The following is a 26,275-nucleotide window of genomic DNA, read 5'->3' on the forward strand; positions in this document are numbered from 1 at the left end:
TATTTCATATGAAAAGATTTTCTTTCTGTATGCACTAAAATCCTAGTTGACCCCTGGCCTGAACACTAAAAACAGCGATCCCTGTGAATGACCCGTTAGCAGCATCACTTTCAGCAACGGTCTGTGCCCCGATAGGGTCTGTCTGTGTTTGGCTATAATTCCCCTTGGGCCCACGAATGCCTAGATGGCTGGCATACAACTATGCGATGCCTCCTTGGTTATCTAACAGTACCCCTAACTTTCCACAAATGAACTAGTCACCTCACTGGCTGACTCCCATGGATTTACATCGGAAAGTTAGAAAAGACCTCCCAGGAGGTGTTCATGACTCAGAATTCACCTCCTTTGGCAACACCATGCCTCCCTGGTGAGGAGTAAATGTAAGTGAGAATGTGATTTTAAAATTCTCCTCAGTTCTTAAAGATATTCAAGAATCTGCTACCAAAACAAAACAACAGCTGTCCCCCAAAAATCCTCCGACTCTTCACCCAGAATTGTTTCTCAAAATAGAATAGCCCTTAATTATCTTTTAGCTGAGCGGGGGAGGTGCTGTGGCCAACACAACCTGCTGGACCTAGATTAACACTTCAGTGGAAGCTGAAACAATTACATAAGATCACTGAGCAAGCCACTTGGTTAAAAAGGGGGCTCCTTCAGGAGGGTTGTTCTTTGATTTATTTGGTCTTGATTAATTTGGATCCTGGGGACCACGACTCCAACAGTCACTCCAAATACTGGGAATTATCTTGCTTTTGATTATTATAATCATAATAATCTCCCTGGTACATTATATTGAACCTTAAACTTTGATCACATATCTCAGTTTAGCTAAGGGTTTGATCAAAAGGGAAGAATTGTTTAAAAAAAAAGAAAAAGAAACAACAGGTCCAGAATGGAGTCACTTGTGCTAAACCCATGTCACCAAACCAAGACTTAATACCAAATCTAACTGTAATTTCAACCTTTCCAAGGACTGGAATCTTAACCAATAGATGTGGAATTTCCCAGTTAGGACCAGTGAGATAACATGTATAATAAACCCTTTTGGGACTTCCCTAGTGGTCCAGTGGCTAAGAATGTGCCTTCCCATGCAGGGAACATGAGTTCAATCCCTGGTCAGGGAACTAAGATCCCCACATGCCATGGGGCAACTAAGCCCATGTACCACAACAAAGAACTGGCAGAGTCAAAATATAAAAGAAAAAAAAAAAAAAAAAACTTTTGACCCCAAAGAAAAGAGACCTTGCTCAAAATAATCCTTATTTTTATTTTAAAGGTGAGAATCCAAAAGACCAACCACTCAATTCCTTCAAAAGAAAACTACCTGGACATTCTCTTTCTGACAATAAACTCTTCTAAGTAAGAAAATAAGTAAATAAACAACCCCCTAAATGTTCTGGATGATGATAATCTCCTACCGATTATGTTCTAATTAAAAGACTTCTAAAAGGTTAAGATAAAAAGATTAAAAGGAGCTATAGATATATTGAAGGAAAAGGGAATAAAGAATTAAAACCAAGGAATTAAAACTTTCTCTTAAAAGATGGAATAAAAATAAGATAGGAAAAAATTTGGAAATCAAACTCCACATAAACTTAAGAGTTTTTTTATCTGCCACACAGATATGGAAAGTCCCCCAAGTCATACAAAAGCTTTTATTCATTTCTTGACTGCCTACAGGAAACATCTTAAAAGAAGTAGCAAATCTATGGAAACTCAGCTCAACAACTGTTTTCTTGATGTCATGATATGGAATCACATTTTTTTCCTTAGATGATATAAAATGATAAACAGAAATATTAACTATAATCTGTAAATTCTTCTCAATTCTAGAAGCTTCACAGACTCTTTTAATGCATCCCATTGGTGGCTCAGGCGGTAAAGAATCTGCATGTAATGCAGGAGGCCCAGGTTCTATCCCTGAGTCAGGAAGATCTCCTGGAGAAAGGAATGGCAACCCACTCCAGTATTCTTGCCTGGAGAATCCCATGGACAGAGGTACCTGGAGGGCTGCAGTCCTTGCTATTGCAGAGTTGGACATGACACACTTTCACTTTCACCTTAAAAATTAAATTTACTTAGTGCATACTAGAATCAGAACAGACGCCATCCCATCTTTCTTCAGACTGATCTATGGTAAGGATATACATATCGCCACATTTAAACAGTTCAAAGTATGTGTCAAGCAATACTCTCAGAATATATCACATGTGAAGCCCATTTCAAGATAACAATGAAAATCCTCCTAGCAACTGGCTTTCTTCAAGTAAGCCATCAAAGTGAAAAAGTTCTCCATATCACCTATTCCTGCCCCTCCTACCCCTTTCAGCAGGAAATACGTCTACCAGTTACTAACCATATATTACGTTCCAGAAAGTCACCTCAGTGTTTATAGTCATTTCAGTGTTATCACTGAACATTACGTAGAGAAGACTATCAACAAAATTTTGTTAAACAAATGAATGCAAAAGTAAGTGAAAGATTTTACACCAATAGTACACGGTCTGATAACAATACCTTCCCGCCTAGAGATGATCCAATTATAACTTACTGCCTTTCATAATAGTCACATAAAATGCATTTCAGAAATGTGTATAATAATTGTCTTTATCATCTGTGTATATAAAAAGAATATAAAGGAATATAGCATAGAAGGGGTATGACTGAACTACAGAGAGAATCTGTATTCAGTCTAATTTTACATTATAACTATCAGTGAGGAAAATACAACACAGATATTCTAAGTAATAATAAATCACTGTGAAGTCTATGAACTCTCTATAGTTTGACAATTTTGGAAAATGTATTTAACAGTTTATAGAAGTACGATATGTCTGCACAGTGATCTGGTTATTTTTCAAATAAACACACTTTGAGACCACAAATAGAAACACAATATAATCTTCTGAGAAAAAGTAGAGTTACATTTTTAATACTCCCTAAAAGGGAATAAATAAGCTGAACTTTCATGAAATTAATTAACAGCTCAATGTTTAAGATACAGCTGAAGCTCTAAGTTATATAAAAGAATGTAATTCAAATAATAACAAAATGATAATTAACTCCTTTGCCCAAGTGCCTAACAACCTGCCAGAATTAAAATAGTAGCAGGAGTTTTTCACCTGGAGTATTTTAGTTTTGTTTGGTTTATTTCAAAATACTCATAGATATCTACAATTCTGTTGATCAGAATCAAGGTTTTTTTCCTTTTTTTTCTCCCAATAATCGCGGGGATTAAACCAACCCTCTCATTTTAATGTTTTTAAACCCTCTCATTTTAATGTTTTTAAATTGTGTTGCTAAAGATATAAAAATGTGGTGATACTGATGACAGAGACCATCTAGTAAAATAAAACACCCCTTCGAGAATCCTCATCTATCTCACTGCTTCTGCTGTAGAGCAGCTGTGCCTCACAGCTTCACATGAATGAAAATATTTAGACGAGAAACCACCCACTTAGTTTATTTTCCATGTGACTTTCCTGCAATTATTTTGTAAACTGTTCACACAACAATACATAAAAACATCTGCAAAAACAGGTAATTAATGTGTCAAGCCAAACTAATGCATTTTTTATGGTGTCCATGCTTCGTCAACTGTAATTATAACTCTTTTTTAAGCAAATGATGATGTGTTTGTTGCAATGTGCAAGTGGTTATTTTAGATGCTCTGTTTACTCTTCATACAATCTGAATATAAAACTCCTCAGCTACTTTACCCTACATCGATGCTTTACCTAGCTTTTTGCAGAAGCAGTAAAGTGGCTCTCTTTTCCAAGCTATAATTTCCAGTAAACATTTTTGTCATTAAGACATGAAATTCTAAACATGAAAGTCATTACCAAAACAGCCAACGATTCAAGAAATAATATGCCCACAGATGATTCAACAGGACTTTCTTCCTTCAGTTGTAACCACAGGAGAATGCAGCACTTTTTGCCAACCGACTACAGCATGCTAAGCCTTCTGAACATCAGAGATTTAGAAGGTGCATTGTTTTCTGAATGGATAATATTCATTCCATCTAGACCACCAAATACACATATCTTCGACATGAGACCAACAAATGAAGAATCAAATCCTGCCCAAAATATACTGCTTCAGAATCAACTTATCCTGCTTGAGTTCTAACTATGTGAAAGATCATCTTAATTATCATTACTATTATTTTACATTAACAATATTGTTAACAATAATCCTTAAATGGACATTCTTCTAGGCCCAAGGTATGTGATCTGTGAAATTCTGTTTCCAGAGGAAACAAAATCTAAAATAAGGAAGAAGCACAATAATATAAGATTTTTCTGGGGTTCCTTCTCTTCTTAAAAAAGGTAGTTTTGGGGATTTCCCTGGTGATCCAGTGTCTGGGAATCCACCTGACGATGCAGGGAACGGGGGTTCAATTCCTGGTCCAGGAAGATCCCACATGCCACAAAATAACTAAGCCCGTACACCCTAACTACTGAACCTGCAACTCCTGAAGCCCACACTCTGCAACGAGAAGCCACCTCAATGAGGTGCGCTGCGACGAAAGAGCAGCTCCTGCTTGCCGCAACGAGAGAAAGCCAGCACACGGCGATCGAGACCCAGCACAGCCGTAAATAAATACATACGCTTTCTTTTAAAGTAAGAAAGGTAATTTTTAAAACATCTATGACTAAAACCACAGTATTAAAAAAAAAAAAAAACTGTGGTAATAAAGAACGCCTAGTACACAAGGTTTTTCTACTTATTTTCACAACCAAAATTTTGAGAGATAATGTAAGAATTAGCCCTTCTGGGTCCAAACTTACATAACTCTTAATTTTAACACAAATATATTTAAACAGAGTTATTCCATTCTTCCCCTGACTATCAGCTACCGTGATATGCTATAGGTGTCTTCTGGAACACGGTAAAAGTGTTTGTCTACCCTTACCTTGTTCTCAAAAAGAACATGAGGAAAATATTAGAGTAAATCAAATGACAGTGTGCCTGATGCCAAGCATGCATTTTAGGTCAAACACTAATTCTGGACAGATTAGTGAAAGTGAAAGTCACGCAGTCATGTCTAACTCTTTGTGACCCCCTGGACTGTAGTCCGTGGAATTCCCCAGGCCAGAATATTGGAGCGGGTAGCCTTTCCTTTCTCCAGGGGATCTCCCCAACCCAGGGATCGAACTCAGCTCTCCCACACTGCAGGTGGATTCTTTACCAGCTGAGCCACAAGGTAAGCCCAAGAATACTGGAGCAGGTAACCTATCCCTTCTCCAGAGGATCTTTCCGGCCCAGGAATCAAACTGGGGTCTCCTGCATGGCAGACAGATTCTTAACCAACAATTTAGAGTTGAGTCTAATCAAAACAGAACAGAGTCCTAGTTCCAGGGACGCGTGGGATAGGAAACATATGACCAAGACCTGGAAAGGTACCAAGACAGAAGTATATTTGTTGAAGCTAGAAATCAAACTTAGGGTCAGATTAGCAGAGATTCTCAATACTGAGTTCTATTTATGTAGCAACAAACATAAATGTAATAATGCATATAATTAATGTTATTTCAAATGGCTGAATTCTACACATTGTCAACCTTTCAGGAAATACACTGATATCTGTGTGGAGTACTAATAGGACAGGCAGGGGTCATTTTAAACCTACCTGACACTTTCACAAGCTACCTTAATGCATACTGGCTATTTACTATATATACTTTAAGATTTCACTTAAGTATCACCTCTTCCAGAAGCCTTTCCTATAAGCCTTCTCCTTCCCCTTGGTCAAGTGCCCACTTATATGTATCTACAGAAGCACTCTTATTTAAAAATATTTATAGGGAATTTTCTACGGAAAAGCCACTATGCTAGAAGATACAATAATGAATAAGAAAATTCCTTGCATTCAAGGACATTTATAAGTAAACAAAGAGACATTAATTCAATAAATAATTAGATAAAGAATTATTTCATTCTAAATATAAGCACTTGAAACAAAGCAGTGTACAATGACCACAAGGTTCAAGGAATCTATTCTGGTCTAAACAGAGGTAAGGAAAGGCTTCCTTGAAGAACTGTCATTGAAACAGACCTGATGAACAAGGAGGTATCGAATGAGGAAGACACTCAAACACAGCACAGCTGACAGGAAGGCATTAACACAGAAAAGACCTTGGTGCCTGTCAGGAGGTGAAGGAAGGCCCTGTGGCTGAAGAAGAGGAAGTGAAGAGGAGTGGTTCAAGATGAGCCTGGAGAGGCAGGCAGAAGCCACATCATTCACAGCCTTGGAGGCCATGATATCTTTGGATTTCATCCTCAAAGCAATGAGTTTCATGCAAGAAAGTGACATGCTTAGACTATTTTTAAAAGCTCACTCAGGCTATTGGTAGAGAAAGAATAAATTAGAATCAAGCAAGAGCAGAGCAGGGGAAAAAAAAATACAAAATTGTTAGAAAAGTAACGATGGAAAGTAGGACTTCCAGATTATGAGAGAGAGGAACTGGAGAAAACATCTTCCCAGACAAAACTGGTCAAAATTATCAAAAAAAATCACAACTCTGGAAACTGACCACAGACAAACAGAAAATTAAGAAATACGTATGTAAGAAAAAGTACTGAACTGCGACAGAGAAGCAAGGGTGTTTTAACACGCAGCTACTCCTACCCGTCCCTAACCAAATGTTGATAAGGGATGTGGGGATCAACAGTCTTCCTGATGCTGGAGGGGCTAGTCTGACATTCACTGGAGAAAGCTCCAGGCTATTACAATCAACAGCAAACAGTGACAATGGGCAGGACAAAAATTTAACAGAGAAATCTGAGAAACCAGGTAAGTCATAGCGTGCTTTGATAAACTCCCACATAGTCCCAGGGATCTTGAAAGTTATACACATGCACAGAAGAGGTCGCAGAGGGTCACAACTACCCACTCACTCTTGGTGAACAGGAGACCTGCAAAAACAGAAAGTAAACCCAGGGAAGACTTACAAACCACCTGCAATTTAAAGCCCCAGCCCACACACCGTCTCAGCGAATGGCAGAAGCGGTTTAAGCATAATCTCTACAAAATCACCGACTGACCACAAACAACAAACAACCCTAGGTAAATGGAAGGGAGGAGGTAGAATCTTAAGAGTTGCTCTGTTATCTAAAATGCCAACTTTTCAACAAAAAAAACACGAGACATGCAAAGAAACAAGAAAGGTATGGCCCATAACCAGAATAGAAAGCAGTCAGTAAAAACTCTCTCTGAAGGGCACGCGTATATGCTAAATCACTTCAGTCGTGTCCGACTCCTTGTGACTCTATGGACTGCAGCCTGCCAGGCTCCCCGGGTCATGCTATTCTCCAGGCAAGAATACCGGAGTGGGTTGCCATGCCCTTCTCCAGGGGATCTTCCTGACCCAGGGATCGAACCAACGTCTCTTATGTCTAACCTGCACTGGCAGGCGAATTCTTTACCACTAGCGCCTGTTGGGAAGCCCGTCTCTGAAGGGACTCATATCTAACAAGACCAACAAATATTATGGATACAACAAATACCAACAAGGATAAACTTTACAGTCTCACACTCAAATATATAAAAGTCAAACTGTCAAAAGCCAAAACAGAAAATCTTAAAAGTAGCAAAAGATAAACATTGCTTATCACATACTAGGGGATCTCAACAAAATTTAAGTGATATATTATCAGAAAAAGAAAAACCAAAAGGCAGTGATATAGCATATTCAACATGCTGAAAAAGGGAATAAAAGCCTGTCAAACAAGAATCCAATATCTAGGGGAACCATCTTTCAACAACAAAGAGAAAACAGAGACCTCCCTGGTGGTCTGGTGGCTGGGAGTCCACCTTCCAGGGTGGGACATGTGCATTCAATGCCCGGGCAGGGAATGAGGATCCCATGAGCCATGGGGCAGCTGAGCCCACACACCGTGGCTAGAGAAGTCTGCACCCTGCAACTACTGAATCCAAGTGCTCTGGAGCCCTGCGCCCCAGCAGAGAGGCCCACATCCTGCAACTAGAAAATCCCCTGCGTGCCGCAACTGGACAAGCTGTGTGTGCCATGACGACCCAGCGCAGCCAAAATTAAAAAACAAAAATAAAGACAAAATAAACATTCCAACATAAACATTGAGAGAACCTGTTGCTAATAGACTTGCCTTGGGAAAAATTTTAAAAAGATAGCATAAGTATATTCCTTCTCATTTCTTCTCCAAACTGGTTTCAAAGACAAGCAAATTTAATCAATAACTGTAAAACTGCATTGTAGGGTTTATATAAAGATAATACATATGAGAAAACCAGCAAAAGGAAGGGAAGGAAGCTATACTGAAGCAAACTTTCTCTATATCACTAGAATTAAGGTAGTTTTACTCTGAAGTAGAAATGTTTTAAGTTAAAAGGCTTTTACTTTAATCTTCAGAAAAACCATTATGGGGGGAGGAAGGAGAGGGTGGGATGTATGGAGAGAGTAACATGGAAACTAACATTACCATATGTAAAATAGATAGCCAATGGGAATCTGCTATATGACTCAGGGAAATCAAACAAGGGCTAGACAACAACCTAGAGGGGTAGGATGCGGAGGGAGATGGGAGGGAGGTTCAAGAATGAGGGGACACATATGTACACCTATAACTGATTCATGCTGATGTTTGGCAGAAACCAACAAAATTCTGTAAAGCAATTATCCTTCAATTAAATAAATAATTTTAAAAACCATTATGGAAAATCAGTCAAATCAAAGTCAAAATGATATAGTCTAGGAGAAAAAAAAAGATAATAAAGATAGTCTACAAATATATCTACTTGCCACAGAGAAGGCAGTAAAAACAAAAAGAAATGAGACATATAGAAAACAAATAGTAAGATAGCAGACATAAATCTAATTATATTATTAAATACATTAAATGAATATGGATTAAACATGCCAATCAAAAAGGAGAGATCCTAAGACCTATTTTTTTTTTAAAAAGATCTAACTACATCCTGTCTACAGGAGACACACTTTGATTCAGACAAATATAGGTCGAAAGAAAAAGAATGGAAAAATGTATCATACAAAAAGTAATCATAAGAGAGGTAGATAACTATACTAACATCTACTGAAATAGATTTCAAGAAGAAAAATTTACTAGAGACAAAACCAGAAAATGTTAAATTAATCTAGGTGTATTCATGATAACTATTTTATATCAAGATTTTACTTTATTTGTGAACTTTTCACCCACAGCCAATAAAGTAGGTATGCTTTCATTAATCAGAGAATAACTTAACAATACCTCATATAGTTCAAAATTCAATTATAAGTTCCTATGACTAGTCCATAATGACTGATTATCAAAAATTACACAGAGACTACTAAAATGTGGAAAATATCCTACAAACATAAATATAGCCATGTTAAAGCAAGTGTCATGAAACCTTCAAATAACCTAATGTATCAAGCATCCCCATTTCAAGTCCCTGTGTTAAAATGATTAAACAGGGTGACCTGGCCATAAAGAAAGTCTCAATAATTTTCAGAAAGTTAAAATCATTCAAAGTTGCCTGGACACCATGGAATTAGGCTAGAAATCAGAAGCAAAAATATAATCAGAAAAAAATCTCAATTGCTAGGATATTAAATAGTACACCTGATCTTCCCAACCAAGGGATTCAACCAGGTCTCCTGCATTGCAGGCAGATTCTTTACCATCTGAGCCACCATGGAAGCCGTAGAAATATATTACTTAGAAGTAATTCACAAGTGCAGCAGGTAGACTAATAGACCCCTAAGAAGTTTGCACCCATGCAATCCCTATCAAGCTACCACAGAACTAGAACAAATAATTTCTTCACAGAACTAGAACAAATAATTTCACAATTTGTGTGGAAATACAAAAAACCTCGAATAGTCAAAGCAATCTTGAGAAAGAAGAATGGAACTGGAGGAATCAACCTGCCTGACTTCAGGCTCTACTACAAAGCCACAGTCATCAAGACAGTATGGTACTGGCACAAAGACAGAAATATAGATCAATGGAACAAAATAGAAAGCCCAGAGATAAATCACGTACCTACGGACACCTTATCTTCGACAAAGGAGGCAAGAATATACAATGGAAAAAAGACAACCTCTTTAACAAGTGGTGCTGGGAAAACTGGTCAACCACTTGTAAAAGAATGAAACTAGAACACTTTCTAACACCATACACAAAAATAAACTCAAAATGGATTAAAAATCTAAACGTTAGACCAGAAACTATAAATCTCCTAGAGGAGAACATAGGCAAAACACTCTCTGACATAAATCACAGCAGGATCCTCTATGACCCACCTCCCAGAATATTGGAAATAAAAGCAAAAATAAACAAATGGGACCTAATGAAACTTAAAAGCTTTTGCACAACAAAGGAAACTATAAGCAAGGTGAAAAGACAGCCTTCAGAATGGGAGAAAATAACAGCAAATGAGGAAACAGACAAAGGATTAATCTCAAAAATATACAAGCAACTCCTGCAACTCAATTCAAGAAAAATCAATGACCCAATAAAAAAATGGGCCAAAGATCTAAACAGACATTTCTCCAAAGAAGATATACAGATGGCTAACAAACACATGAAAAGATGCTCAACATCACTCATTATCAGAGAAATGCAAATCAAAACCTCAATGAGGTACCATTACACACCAGTCAGAATGGCTGCTATCCAAAAGTCTACAAGCAATAAATGCTGGAGAGGGTGTGGAGAAAAGGGAACCCTCTTACACTGTTGGTGGGAATGCAAACTAGTATAGCCACTATGGAGAACAGTGTGGAGATTTCTTAAAAAACTGGAAAGAGAACTGCCATATGACCCAGCAATACCACTCCTAGGCATACACACCAAGGAAACCAGAACTGAAAGAGACATGTGCACCCCAATGTTCATCGCAGCACTGTTTATAATAGCCAGGACATGGAAGCAACCTAGATGCCCATCAGCAGACAAATGGATAAGAAAGCTGTGGTACATATACACAATGGAATATTACTCATCCATTAAAAAGAATTTATTTAATCAGTTCTAATGAGATGGATGAAACTGGAGCCCATCATACAGAGTGAAGTAAGCCAGAAAGATAAAGAACATTACAGTATACTAACATATATATATGGAATTTAAAAAGATGGTAACGATAACCCTATATGCAAAACAGAAAAAGAGACACAGATATACAGAACAGACTTTTAGACTCTGTGGGAGAAGGCGAGAGTGGGATGTTCAGAGAGAACAGCAGTGAAACAAGTATACTATCAAGGGTGAAACAGATCACCAGCCCAGGTTGGATGCATGAGATGGGTGCTCAGGGCTGGTGCACTGGGAAGACCCAGAGGGATGGGATGGAGAAGGAGGCGGGAGGGGGGATCGGGATGGGGAACACATGTAATTCCATGGCTGATTCATGTCAGTGTATGGCAAAAACCACTACAATATTGTAAAGTAATTAGCTTCCAACAAATAAAAATAAATGGAAAAAAAACAGAAGTCTGCACCCTAACAAAGAAACCTGTGAATATATTACTTTACTTGACTAAACAACTTGCAGATACTGCTGGCTTTTCAGGTAGAAGACATGCCGGTGGCCTCTAGAAGCTGGAAAAGGCAAGGAAACACTAGAGTCTCTGGAAGGGAATACAGTCCTGCTCAAATGTTGATTTTAGCCAGTAAGATTCATGGCAGATTTCTAACCTACAGAACCACAAAATAATAAATTTGTGTTGTAAATTTGTAGTAATTCAGCATAACAGAATCTAACTCTCTTTCTTGACAAAACCACCCAGAAAACTAGAAACAAATGGGAACTTCTTCAACATTATAAAAGACACCTATGAAAAACTAATAACTAACATCATAGTCAACAGTAAATGACAAAGCTCTCCCCCTATGATTTGGAACAGGACAAGGATGCCTCCTTTCCCAATGCTACTGAACCCTATACAGGAAGTTCTAGCCAAAGCATTAGATAAGAAATAAAAGGCAACCAAACTGCAAAAGAATACATAAAACTACATCTATTCACAGATAAAATAACACTATATATAGAAATCCCAAGGAATCCACAAACACCTACCTAGAGCTAACAGATGAATTTGGCAAGTTGTCAGATACAAGATAAACACAGAAAAGTCAGTTGTGTCTTAATACACCAGAAATCAACAATCTGCCAAGAAAATTAATGAAACAATTCTATTTATGATAGCATTGAAAAGTATAAATATCTAGGAACCTATTTAACCAAGGAGGCAAAAGACTCATTTGATGCAAATCACAAAATATTACTGAAAGAAAGAAGATACAAATAAATTTGACATCTATGTTCACAGATTGAAAGACTTAATGTTGCTAAGATGGCAATATTGCCCAAATTTATTTAGATTTAATTCAATGCCTAGTAAAACTTCAACAGCTTTTTTTTTTGTGGAAATAGAAAACATGATTTCTAAAATAATAAAAATAAACTTTGAAAATAAAATATGTCAATTATACTTCAGTTTTTTAAGGTGATTTTCAAATTCATACAGTTATAAGGAGACCCCACAGTAGAAACAACACTGACAATGGACAAAATTCTCAAAGAAGATCATAAATCAAAAAAGCTAGGAGCCAATGTATTAGATAGCTAGACAATCATGCCACTATTATGTATAAAAATAAAAGTTTGGGGATTTCCTTGGTGGTCCAGTATCAAAGAATCCACCTTGCAATGCAGGGGACGCAGGCTCAATCCCTGGTCAAGGAACTAAAATTCCCACATGCTGCAGAGCAACTAAACCTGCGTGTCACAACTACTGACACCCCCACATTCTGGAGCCTGCGCGTTGCAACTAGAGAGGTTATGCACTGCAAGGAAAATTCCCACATGCCTCAACTAAGACTTGATGAGGCCAAATAAAAAAAAACATTTTTCTTAAAATACAGGTTTTTGTCTTGTTAGTCTTATAAATATGCTTTGTACTGAACTGGGCAATCCCTTAGAGAAAAAGTGGGCCAAATAATATTTTCGTAAGATCATCAGAGTTAACACCATAAACAGTCAAACAAAGTTTAAAGCTACATATTTTCACTTCTGGAATTCAGCAATAAGAAATCATGTGACTTGCTTCCTTTCATCAAACATAGACTTACTGCTACCTTTCTCATATACTCATCCATTCTAAAGCAAACAAAGTTATCCTTTGAGCTTCCTCATATTTGAGTAACTCATTCAAAGAAATAAATCAATGGTCAAAACTGTTTTATAAAGCATGAGAATACAAATAATTATGACTGCAGAGAGACTAGCCACATTCACAGAGCCTACACATGTTCTAGAACCGACCCTGTAATTCTGAGCTAGTCCAAGTGACTGAAAGGAAACCTAGACATATATGTAGATTTATGATTTCTCCAGAATTTCCATTCCTCACTGTAGGAAGGGGAAGAAAAACAATCAAGACCCAGTAAGAGACCCAAAATGATGTAGTACCTCTACACTAGTTCAGCTTTTGAAATATGTCTGGACATCCCTGAGAGTCTAGCACACATAAACCCAGGGGACGGGTAAACCATGAAAAATGGTTTGGTACTGCTTATTATACCATTTACCAGGAGGAAAACTGCAGAAGACTGTTTGCATCTTTCAGCTGAGTAATAGCATCAGAAGTAGTCTCACAGGTCAAAAATATCAGCAAGTTTGACAAAAAAAAAAAAAACACCAACAACATCAAGAAACTCTCTTTATCAGTTCATTCATTCAGTCATGTCCGACTCTTTGCCACCCCATGGACTACAGCACACCAGGCCTCCCTGACTATCACCAAATCCCAGAGTTTACTCAAACTCATGTCCATTGAGTCAGTGATGTCATCCAACCATCTCATCCTCTGTTGTCCCGTTCTCCTCCTGCCTTCAATCTTTCCCAGCATCAGGGTCTTTTCAAATGAGTCAGCTCTTCGCATCAGGTGGCCAAAGTATTGGGAGTTTCAGCTTCAGCATCAGTCCTTCCAATGAATATTCAGGACTGATTTCCTTTAGGATGGACTGGTTGGATCTCCTTGCAGTTCAAGGGACTCTCAAGAGTCTTCTCCAACACCACACTTCAAAAGCATCCATTCTTCGGTGCTCAGCTTTTTTTATAGTCCAACTCTCACATCCATACATGACTACTGGAAAAACCACAGCCTTGACTAGATGGACCTTTGTTGGCAAAGTAATGTCTCTGCTTTTTAATATGCTGTCTAGGTTGGTCATAACTTTTCTTCCAAGGACTCTTTTCATACTGATATTCATAATGCATACAGGAGACTTAAAAAGAAATTGGAAAGAGAGGGGAGAGAAGAAGAGGGGAAGAGGAAGGAAAAAAAGGAATGGGGAGAAAGTAGAGGAGATATCATTTTGAAAGGCTATCATTCAATTTTATATTTTTATAAGAAACCACGATATAGTCACTATCACAATACCTGGTACATACAAGTAGTAAAAGCTTGTTTAACGGTCAACTGAATGACTAGATGGCTGAATGAGCAAAGAAATAAATGGGTAGAATGAAAAAGAAAAATTACTCAAAGTTTAAAAATATTTGATTGTGAGGAAGATATATGTCTCCATTTTAAAAAGTTAATCTATTAGGAGAGACATATGTGAGAAGTAGCACGGCAGAGTGGAAAAAAAGGCAAGATTTGAACTCAAAAGGACCTAGATTTAAATCCTGGATGAAACTTACTGGTCTGTGTTGCTAATATTTTATATAAGCCTTAGTTTTGACTGGTTCAGGATTGAGAAATGAGTACAACAGGGCTGTATATTGTCACCCTGTTTATTTAACTTATACGCAGAGCATATCATGCGAAATGCTGGCTGGAATCAAGACTGCCAGGAGAAACATCAACAACCTCAGATATGCAGATGATACCATTCTAATGGCTGAAAGAGAAGAGGAACTAAAGAGACTCTTGATGAGGGTGAAGGAGGAGAGTGAAAAAGCCGACTTAAAACTCAATATTGAAAAAATTAATAAGATCATGGTAGACAGTTCCATCACTTCATGGCAAATAGAAGGGGAAAGGTGGACGCAGTAACAGAACTCCGCTTGGTCTCTAAAATCACTGCAGGTGGTGACTGCAGCCATGAAGTTAGAAGACGACTGACTGCTTCTTGGCAAGAAAGCTGTAACAAACCTCGACAGTGTGCTAAAAAGCAAAGACATCACTTTGCCGATAAAGGTCCGTATGGTCAAAGCTATGGTTTTCCCAGTAGTCATGTATGGATGTGAGAGTTAGATAGTAAAGAAGGCAGAGTGCCAAACAACTGATGCTTTCAAATCGCGGTACTAGAGAAGACTCTTGAGAGTCCCTTGGAAAACAGGGAGATCAAACTAGTCAATCTTGAAGGAAATCAACCCAGAATACTTTTCAGAAGGACTGATGCTGAAGCTGAAGCTCCAATTCTTTGGCCACCCAATGCAAAAAAGCTGACTCACTGAAAAAGACTCTGATGCTGGCGAAGATTGAAGGCAGAAGAAGAGGACGACAGAGGATGAGACGGCTGGATGGCATCACTGATTCAACGGACATGAAATTGGACAAGCTCAGGGAGATGGCAAGCGACAGGGAAGCCTGGCGTGCTGCTGTCCGTGGGGTCAAGAAGAGTCGGACGCGACTTGGCGACTGAACTAGTTTTCTCCATCTGTAAAATGGGGATTCCAGTAACCACCTTACAAACACAATAAACCAGCAATGTTGGCACCTAGAACAAACTGAACAAAACCAGCTCTCAAATCAATTCTGTAATTCATAATGTAGCCCACAGATGGGTGTTACTAACAATGCTCACCATCTGGTAGCTTCCTCTTTTAAATAATTATTCTTGCTAACTAGGTGCCAAGCTTTTAGAATCATTATATTGAATGTTTGCACCCTCTAAATTTTGGTGTCCTTAGAAAAAGCCCAGTATGACCAGCCATAGCTCAGTATATAGGTTTGCTGTGAGGATTAAAAATAACATTAAGAAAAACCCATTGTACAGTGATAGATATGTAATCAATAACAAATTATTATTATTTAAATATTTCATGAATACCTTTATGTCATCCATTTGCCACTCCACATTATCACAATTATTCCAATAGACCCACACTTAGAATACAGATTAATCAAATCAGTCACTTGCAGAAAAACATAAATAAGGCAGAAATGAAAGGTAATAGACAGAAATGAGAAACTCTGAAACATTCTCTTCAAAGAGTCGATTTGATTCCATCTTGACTTTTTGGATTTTCTCTCTTAAATCCAGAAAAACCTGAGGACTTAGAAGAGTAGAGGGACCCTAATTTCAAGAGCCATTTCCAGACTAAGGAAATAACTGCTGGATTCAAAAGGAGAGTTCAAAGTTACCACTCAGTGTATGCTTTTTCTCTGCTGGATGGGCAAAGAACTGCTGCTACTGTGTTTTGCATCTAGTCTCAGCTGTGCAAACACCAGTTAAGTAAGAAAAACATCAAGCCATCTTTATAACATCTACAAACAACCTAGACAAATTCCTTTAGAAAGCTTAGTCAGTTAAGCTGAATAGTTTATATGCAAAATAACAAAATTTGTCAACTCATAACAACCCCTGTATAAAGCACTCTTATTTAGCTCTGAAAGATTATTTCTCTGGATTATCAGATATCCAGAAATAGTTATTTTATTTTAAAGCATGCCAATCCAATCTAAAGTCACAGGTAACAATTCCCAGAGCAGGAGTTAAACTAAAATGACTCATAGGTATAATTAGTTATAATGATGTCTCAATAACAGTTTTTCTCCAAGAAAACATCTCTTCTTCTAAATGTTAAGTTAGTTCACAAGCTAGCACCTCCAGTTTCCCCACAAATAAAAGAACAAAGTCTTTATACTCAACTTCAACCAACAGTAATAAGCTGAAAGCTTTTCCTCTAAGATCAGGAACAAAACAAGGATGCCTACTTTTGCCACTTTATTCAACACAGTACTGGAAGTCCTAGCCAGAGTAATCAGGCAAGAAAAAAAGTGGGGGGGGGGGGGGAGCATCCAAATCAAAATGAAGACGTAAAACTGTCTCTTTTTAAAATGACATGATGCTAGATATAGAAAATCCTAGATTCCCCCCGCAAAACTGTTAAGCTAATAAACAAATTCAGTAAAAGTGCAAGATATAAAACCAATACACAAAAATCAGTGTGTTTCTACACACTAGCAACAAAGTACTAGAAAGAGAAATTAAGAGAGCAACCCCACTTAAAACTGCATTAAAAAATAAAATACCTAGGAATAAATTTAACTGTGGAGGTGAAACATAAGTATACCAAAACTGACAAATAACTGACAAAAGAAACTGCAGAGAATGACGAAAGATATTCCATACTCATGAAGTGGGAGAATTAATATTGTTAAAATGTCCATATCCCTCAAAGTGATCCATGATTCAAAGCACTCTCTATCAAAATTTCAAAAAGCAGAAAAAACAATTCTAAAATTTATACAGAACCTCAGAAGACCAAATAGGCAAAGTAATCTTAAGAAAGAAGAAAAAAGCTGGAGGTCTCACATTTCTTAATTTCAAACTATATTATAAAGCTATATAGTAATCAAAATAGTACAGTATTTGCACTAAAAAGATACAAACATCAATGGAACCAAACAGACCAGAAATAAAACCATGCATGCATGGTTAACTAATTTTCAACAAAGGTGCTAAGAATATTCAATAGGAAAAGAATATGCACAATAAGTGGTGCTGGGAAAACTGGGCAGTCACTTGCAAAAGACTAAAACTGGACCCCTATCTTACACCATGCACAAAAATCAACTCAAATGGATTACAAACTTGAATGTAAGACTTGAGACCGTGAAATTCCTAGAGGAAAACATAGAGGTTAAGTTCCACGTCATAAGTCTTGGTAATAAATTTTTGGACTTGAAACTGAAAGAAAAGGCAACAAAAGCAAAAATAAATAAATGGGACTACCTCAAACTAAAAAGCTTCTTCTGCAGAGCAAAGGAAACCATCAACAAAATCAAAAGGGAAACCAAGAGGGGAAAGGACAATTGGGTTCGGGATTGACATGTATACACTGCTTTACTTAAAATGGATAACTAACAAGGACCTATTGTGTAGCACATGGAACTCTGCTCAGTGTTATTTATGTAGCAGCCTGAATGGGAGATGAGTTTGGGGGAGAAGGGCTACATAAATATGAAGGGCTGAGTCCTTCCGCTAACCACCCCGAAACTATCGCAACATTGTTAATCAGCTATACCCAATACAAAATAAAAAGTTCTAAGAATTTTTTTAAAAAATCAAAAGGCAAGCCCAGGACCAGATGGCTTCACAGGAGAACTCTATCAAACATTTAGAGAAGAGCTAATGTCTATCCTTCTAAAACTCTTCCAAAAAACTGCACAGAGAAGAACACTTCCAAACTCATTCTACAAGGCTACCACCACCCTGATACCAAAACCAGACAAAGACAACACAAAAACAGAAAACTATAGGCCAATATCACTGATGAACACAGATGCAAAAATCTTCAACAAAATTTTAGCAAACAGCATTCAGCAACACATCAAAAGCTCATACACCATGATCAAGTTGCGTTTTTTCCAGGGATGCAAAGATTCTTCAATATATGCAAATCAATCAATGTGATACACCATATCAACAAATTGAAAGATAAAACCATATGATAGTCTCAATAGATGCAAAAAAAGCCTTTGACGAAGTTCAGGACCCATATATGATTAAAACTCTACAAAAAATGGTCAGAGGGAACCTATCTCAACATAGTAAAGGCCATATATGATAAGCCTACAGCAAACATTATTCTCAATGGTGAAAAACTGAAAGCATTCCCCCTAAAATCAGGAACAAGACAAGGGTCACCACTTTTACCATGATTATTCAACATAGTTTTGGCAGTCCTAGTTACAGCAATTAGAGAAGAAAAAGAAGTAAAAGGAATCCAGATAGGAAAAGAAGAAGTAAAGCTCTTAGTGTTTGCAGATGACATGATCCTGTACATAGAAAACCCTAAAGATATTAACAGAAAATTACTAGAGCTCATCAGTGAATATAGTAAAGTCACAGGATACAAAATCAATACACAGAAATCACTTGCATTTCTATATACTAACAGTGAAAAATCAGAAAGAGAAATTAAGGAATCAATCCCATTCACTGTTGCAACAAAAAGAATAAAATATCTAGGAATAAACTTACCTGAGGAGACAAAAGAACTGTACACAGAAAATTATAAGACATTGATGAAAGAAATCAAAGATGATATAAACAGATGGGGAGATATTCCATGTTCCTGGATAGGAAGAATCAATTTTGTGAAAATGAGTATACTACCAAATGCAATCTACAGATTCAATGCAATCCCTATCAAATTACCAATGGCATTTTTCACAGAACTAGGACAAAAAACTTCACAAATCATATGGAAACACAGAAGACCCCAAACAGCCACAGCACTCTTGAAAAAGAAGAATGGAGCTACAGGAATCAACCTTCCTGACTTCAGATTATACCACAAAGCTACAGTCATCAAGACAGTATGGTACCGGCACAAAAACAGAAATACAGACCAACGGAACAAGATAGAAAAGCCTAGAAATAAACCCATGCACCTATGGGTACCTTATTTTTGACAAAGGAGGCAAGAATATTCAATGGGGTAAAGACAGCCTCTTTAATACATGGTGCTGGGAAAACTGGACAGCTACATGCAAAAGAATGAAATTAGAACACTTCCTAACACCACACACAAAGATAAACTCAAAATGGATTAAAGACCTAAATGTAAGACCAGGAACTATAAAACTCTTAGAGGAAAACATAGGCAGAACACTCGATGACATAAATCAAAGCAAGATCTTCTATGACCCACCTCCTAGAGTAATGGAAATTAAAAAAAAAATAAACAAGTAGGACCTGATTAAACTTAAAAGCTTTTGCACAGCAAAGGAAACTCTAAGCAAGGTGCAAAGACAACCTTCAGAATGGGAGAAAATAATAGCAAATGAAACAATGGACAAAGGATTAATTTCCAAAATATACAAGCAGCTCATACAACTCAATACCAGAAAAACAAACAACCCAATCCAAAAGTGGGGGAAAGACCTAAACACACATTTATCCAAAGAAGACATACAGATGGCTAACAAACACATGAAAAGATGCTCAACATCTCTCATTATTAGAGAAATGCAAATCAAAAATACAATGAGATATCACCTCACACCGGTCAGAATGGGCATCATCAAAAAGTCTACAAACAATAAATGCTGGAGAGGGTGTGGAGAAAAGGGAATGCTCTTGCACTGTTGGTGGGAATGTAAGTTTATACAGCCACTACGGAAGACGGTATGGAGATTCCTTAAAAAACTAGGAATAAAACTACCATATGACCCAGCAATCCTACTCCTAGGCATCTACCCTGAAGAAACCAAAACTGAAAAAGACACATGTATCCCACTGTTCTTTGCAGCACTATTTACAATAGCTAGAACATGGAAGCAACCTAGATGTTCATCAACAGATGACTGGATAAAGAGGCTGCGGCACATATACACAATGGAATACCACTCAGTCATAAAAATGAATGCATTTGAGTCCGTGCTAATGAGGTAGATGAACCTAAAACCTGTTATACAGAGTGAAGTAAGTCAGAAAGATAAATAGCATATACTAACGCATGTACACAGAACCTAGAAAAATGGTACTGAAGAATTTATTTGTAGGCAGCAATGGAGAAACAGACAAAGAGAATAGACTTATGGACATGGGGAGAGGGGAAGAGAGGGTGAGATGTATCTTGAGAGTAACATGGAAACTTACATTACTGTATGTAAAATAGATAGCCAACAGGAATTTGCTGTATGTCTCAGGAAACTCAAACAGGGGCTGTGTATCAACCTAGAGAGGTGGGATGGGGAGGAAGATGGGAGGGAGGCTCTATATGTACACCTGTGGCTGATTCGTGTTGAGGTTTGACAGAAAACAACAAAATTCTGTAAAGCAATTATCTTTCAATTAAAAAAATAAATTTAAAAAAATCAAAAGGCAATATACCAATGGTAGAAATACTTGCAAATTATATACCTGATAAGAAGATAATATCCAGGGGCTTCCCTGGTGGTCCAGTGGTTAAGAATCTGCCTGACAATGCAGGGCACACAGGTTTGGACCCTGTTTAGAAAGATCCCACATGCCACAGGTCAACAAAGCCCATGAACCACAACTACTGAGCCCATGCTCTAGAGCCTGTAAGCGGCAACTACTGAAGCCCATGCTCTGCCACTAAAGAAGCCACTGCAATGAGAAGCTCATGCACCACAAGGAGAGAGTAGTCACCACTCGCCCCAACCACAGAAAGCCCAGGCACAGCAATGAAGTGGCAGCATGCAGTGTAGCTATAAAATTTTTTAAAAGTCAATATCCAAAATACATACAGAACTGTCATAACTCAAAAGGAAAAAATCAACCAGATTAAAAAATGGGCAGAAGAAGTGAACAGACATTTTCCCAAACTGGACACATAAATGTTTAAAAGGTATATGAAAAGGTACTTAACATCACTCATCACAAGGGAAACCCAAATCAAAACCACAATAAGGTATCACCTCACAGCTGTCAGAATGGCTATCCTATCATCAGAAAGACAATAAACAACAAATGCTGACAGGCATGTGAAAAAAAAGGGAACCCTCATACACTGTTGGGAGGAACGTAAATTGGTGCAGCCCCTACGGAAAGTGGTATGGAGGAAAAATTAAAAATAGAACTACCATATGATTGAGCAATTCCATTTTCAGGTATATATCCAAAGGAAACAAATCATTATCTCAAAGATATATTTACATGTCCATGTTCACTGCAGAATTATTCACAACAGCAAAGATACAAATCAACCCAAGAGTCCATCAACAGATGAAGTGATAAAGTGTGGTGGAATATTATACAACCATAAAAATGTATTTTATGATATATAGTGAATAAATGCAGTAGAATAATATACAGTGGAATATTATTCAACCATAAAAAATAAATTCTTCAGGGCACTATGCTAAGTGAAATTAAGTCAGAGAAAGGCAAGTACCATATGATCTCACTTGTATGTGGAATCTAAACAGAACTGAACTCAAAGAAACAGAGAACAGACTGGTGGTTCCCAGAGGCAAGGGGTGAAGGTGGTCAAAAAATACAAGCTTTCATTTATAAGATTAATAAATTCAGGGGATGAAACATACAATATGGGCTTCCCAGGTGGGTCAGTGGTTAAAAAAAAAAAACCTGCCTGCCAATGTCAGAGACTCCGGTTCAATCCCTGGGTCAGGAAGATCCCCTGAAGAAGAGAATGGCAACCCACTCCAGTATTCTTGCCTGGGAAGTCCCATGGACGGAGGAGCCTAGAGGACTACAGCCCATGGGATCACAAAAATTCAGACACGACTTAGCGACTGAACAATAACAACATACAATATGGTGACTACAGTTAACAATACTATATTGTATGTTTGAAAGCTGCTAAGAGAATAATCTTTAAAGTTTTTATTACCAGATAAAAAAATTATAACTATGTGAAGTGATGTATGTTAACTAAACTTACTGCAGTAATATCTTTAAAGTTTTTATTACCAGACAAAAAAATTATAACTATGTGAAGTGATGTATGTTAACTAAACTTACTGCAGTAATCATTTCACAATATATACATATATCAAATCATTATGATGTCATATGTCAATTATACCTCAGTAAAACTGGGGAAAACATTTTTCAAAAATAATGTCCATGTGTGGTGACTGGTATATTTCTAAACAGAATCCACAGACTAGAAACACTGCCCTAACATTACATTTAAACATGGTTAAATGTATAACCATGTGCCTGAAACAGACATTATTATACATTTTGGTTAAAAGTTAGAATTGTGACTATAGTCACCATGGTTTGTATGAATAAAATTGATCACATTATGGATAAACAATAGAAGGCTAAAAGCAATTAGTTGATTACAACTTTTTAGACTTGATAGAATATTATCCTCAAAAACTAATCCAGGCAGAAATAGAGATTACGGTTTCAGAAATGTGTTAAGCTAAATAGGAAAAGTATGTTTAAACTGTAACATTCCTTAAGACAGAGGTCTAATAGGTTTGGTATCAAGTTGCAGTGGAGAAATAACTTACCACCATAATCACAAATAACTAATGAAACAATATTATTTTTTGTTATTTGCTGATATGCATCCATAATTTTCATTTTGAAGAAAAGATTTTTATTTTTCTGGTGCCATCAAGTGGTAACATTATGAAGTGTTCTAAGGTTAAATACTAATAACTTTTAGACAGAGAAGTAACTCACTGATATGTTTTATATATGTCAATGTTGTGTTTTAGCACAAAATTACATAGAAAGAAAAGGGAGTAACATTAGATCTAATCGTTTGCAACTCATTCCCATTTTAAACTCCTAACACCAGATAAGAATTAAGACAAAGAAGGAAAATGAGTAAGTCATCAAGATTGGAATGTTCCACTAGCAGACAAAAAAACCCAAAAGACAATGAAACTACCTGAAAAGAAAAATTCATATCAAAATGATATATCAATCAAATCATAAGAGATGTTCCCTCCTGAAGTTCCATTAATGTGGCAGTAAAAGAAATTATTTTTAAGGCAAAACCCTTCAAGAACAAAAAGAAAGAAAACAGCAGCAACAAAATTTTAGAAGCTAAAAGCGTAGATGAATGAGTGGTCACTGTTTGGTCAACTCAAGGAAGCTGCCTTACTTACAGAGCAACGTAAAACTCTCCAAAATTTCAGGGACTGGTTGTTTTAGATAGCTGTGGAAGTGAGTGTGAAAGCTAAAACCAAGAAAATTCACCAAAGTCCTAGTTAAGAAGCTGTTAGGATGCCACTGCACACACTCCTTCTTCCACCCCTTATGGCCAAGTATCCATTTTTACACCACTCATACTGGAAGACGGAAAGTTTATACTCGAGGCTTCTGACTACAGGACACCGAGCATAGTGAGGGTGGAAGCGCTACAGTTAAAAAAAAAAAAACTGTTAGTAATCCAAGAGACTGTGATAATCTAAACAGTACTGACAAGTCGAAGACCACAGAACAACAACAACGACGATGATTTTCCTGAAAGAAAACCACTGGAAGAAGGTCCTATTAACCTTTGACTATTGTATCCAGGATGTCAGATTATGAATTGCAGTATGCTTCAATCTGCTTCCCTAAGGGAAAGGCAAGTGATGAAAAACTGATGCTTAAAGATAAATAACAGGCTAAGTTCTACTTACAGACATTTAGCAGCATTCAGCTCTCCATGTCCCATATCATCCCCGTTAATTGAATTTATCACAACTAACAAAAATAGAATAGTAAGCAAGTCCAAGAACCCTTTACATTCTCAGTTTAAAAGCCCATTTCATCTTGCCTCTTCAGGCCATCAAGAGCAAATGTACTAAAGAATCTCTGGGAATACTCCTGACAGAATCAGGTGAACATGGCAGGAAAAAAATATATATTATTATTCAAACAAGGGACCTAGAAGCTTGCTTTTTTAAAATTCTGTTTGTGTCGATTAATTGATCAAAGCAGAGACTTAAGTATATTGTCTTCCACCATGTAATTAAAAGTTAAATTACCATATTTAGGTAATTTAACTTCCAGTAATTTCTTTTTTTCAGTCTTGTTTTTACACAGGATTATACATAAGAAATTGCAATATATGTATGTATGTAGGTCTGTGTATGTGTGTGTATTTTCTCCCAAATACCAACATAAGAACATGCCAAAATATAATAATACAGATAAAATTGTACCTTGAACACCTTCCAGGAGCAAATCAACTCCCTTCCTATAAAAATCAGAGGCAGCTTCATAGTCATCTTCTTCTTCCTTTTTTAAAGCCAGCTTTATTAATTCTCCTGCTTTCTCCAAATAATCTCTCTTGCCAAGCTTGGATTTTAAACTGCCAGGAAAAAGGCTACGACTTTCCCGTTCTTCTTCTGTTTTGTTCTGTTCACTGTCAGAAAAAACAGCTCCTAGTGCTGAAGAATCTGAAGAAAGATTGGGACCAAAAGTCCTGATGGGAGAATTTTGATTGGAAGCCATTCCATCATCCAACTCAGCAAGAGAATCCACATCAACAGTAAGAGATACCAGATCACTGTCACTGGAGAAACCTAGAAATATGATCACAATAGTGAACAGATATTAAATTGAGAATCAGCCAAAAGAATACAAATCATACTGACTAAACATTTTTTCATACTACCCATGTCAACCAGGAAGATTGAAATTTACTGATGGAAGTCAGTGTCTAGCAATTTGTTTCAGCTTATTTCATTCATTTTTGCACTATCTCCCTACAGTTCTGGAAGACAATCTCCTTGCCTTAACCATCAAACTGAAACTGAAGACAAGTCTTTATTTAGCCCTGTTGTTACAAGGAGCCTTTACCACAGGATCTTGTATTTACAGAAAGTTGATGCTTATATACACAGCTTCTGTGAACAACAGAATTATGATAAAAGCAAAAGAATAAGAGCTTTAGAATAGAAAAGAGAAATGCCTGAATCCCAGCTCTTAAAACGTACTGTGTGACCAACCACAAGTTACTTAATAATAAACTTATTATGTGGGGCTATAAATGAGAAAAAGAGCTAACGCATATAACAGGCTAAGATTAAATTATAAATTTTATAGCAATTACATAATAATAATTTGACTACACATAATATAATGTATCCTCACAGATGTGCTTTTAAGTAACCATCCATATCTGGAAAATGTATGCCATGGAGCTTTTTTTTTAATATTGGTATTTTGAAATTTATGTTTCAGCCTCTTCCACAAACTTTTGGAGAAAGCTTTGGTCAGTATTTACATCTTAGTTTTCTGACAGAAAATGAATAGTGGATGCTATTGAACATTTACTCAATGAAAATTACTTCTTCCATTTCATATAACTGACTTCATGATACATGAGCTTGAACTACAATAACAGTTACTAAACCTGCTCTACTTTTACATTCTTAAAAATTATTAAGGACCTCAAAGAGCTTTTGTTTATATGGATTACATCTGTAAATATTTACCGATCTTGGTATTTTAAAAATAGACTGAATTTTTAAACACTTAAAGCCCATTAGATGTTAACATAACTTTTATAAAATAATTAAGAAGTACCATTGTTTTACATATTTGCAAATCTTGTTAACAGAAGATGGCCAGATTCTCATGTCTAATTCTGCAC

The 26,275-nt window shown here is 36.9% G+C and overlaps 1 protein-coding gene across 3 annotated transcripts in view; it reads right to left on the reverse strand.

Annotated features, from left to right (window-relative positions):
- Positions 1–26,275, reverse strand: part of RPS6KC1 (ribosomal protein S6 kinase C1) — a 195,389-nt gene that overhangs the window by 96,298 nt on the left and 72,816 nt on the right. For 2 of the 3 annotated variants that reach the window (XM_065936224.1, XM_065936223.1), the window contains exon 6: positions 24,840–25,202. The exons of the other annotated variant lie outside the window; for it this stretch is intronic. In XM_065936224.1, coding sequence (XP_065792296.1) covers positions 24,840–25,202 — 363 coding nt within the window. The remainder of the gene's footprint in view (positions 1–24,839; positions 25,203–26,275) is intronic. 3 annotated transcript variants of the gene reach the window in all.

This window comes from Muntiacus reevesi, chromosome 5, assembly GCF_963930625.1.
Source record: "Muntiacus reevesi chromosome 5, mMunRee1.1, whole genome shotgun sequence".
NCBI classification, from domain to species: Eukaryota; Metazoa; Chordata; class Mammalia; order Artiodactyla; family Cervidae; genus Muntiacus; species Muntiacus reevesi.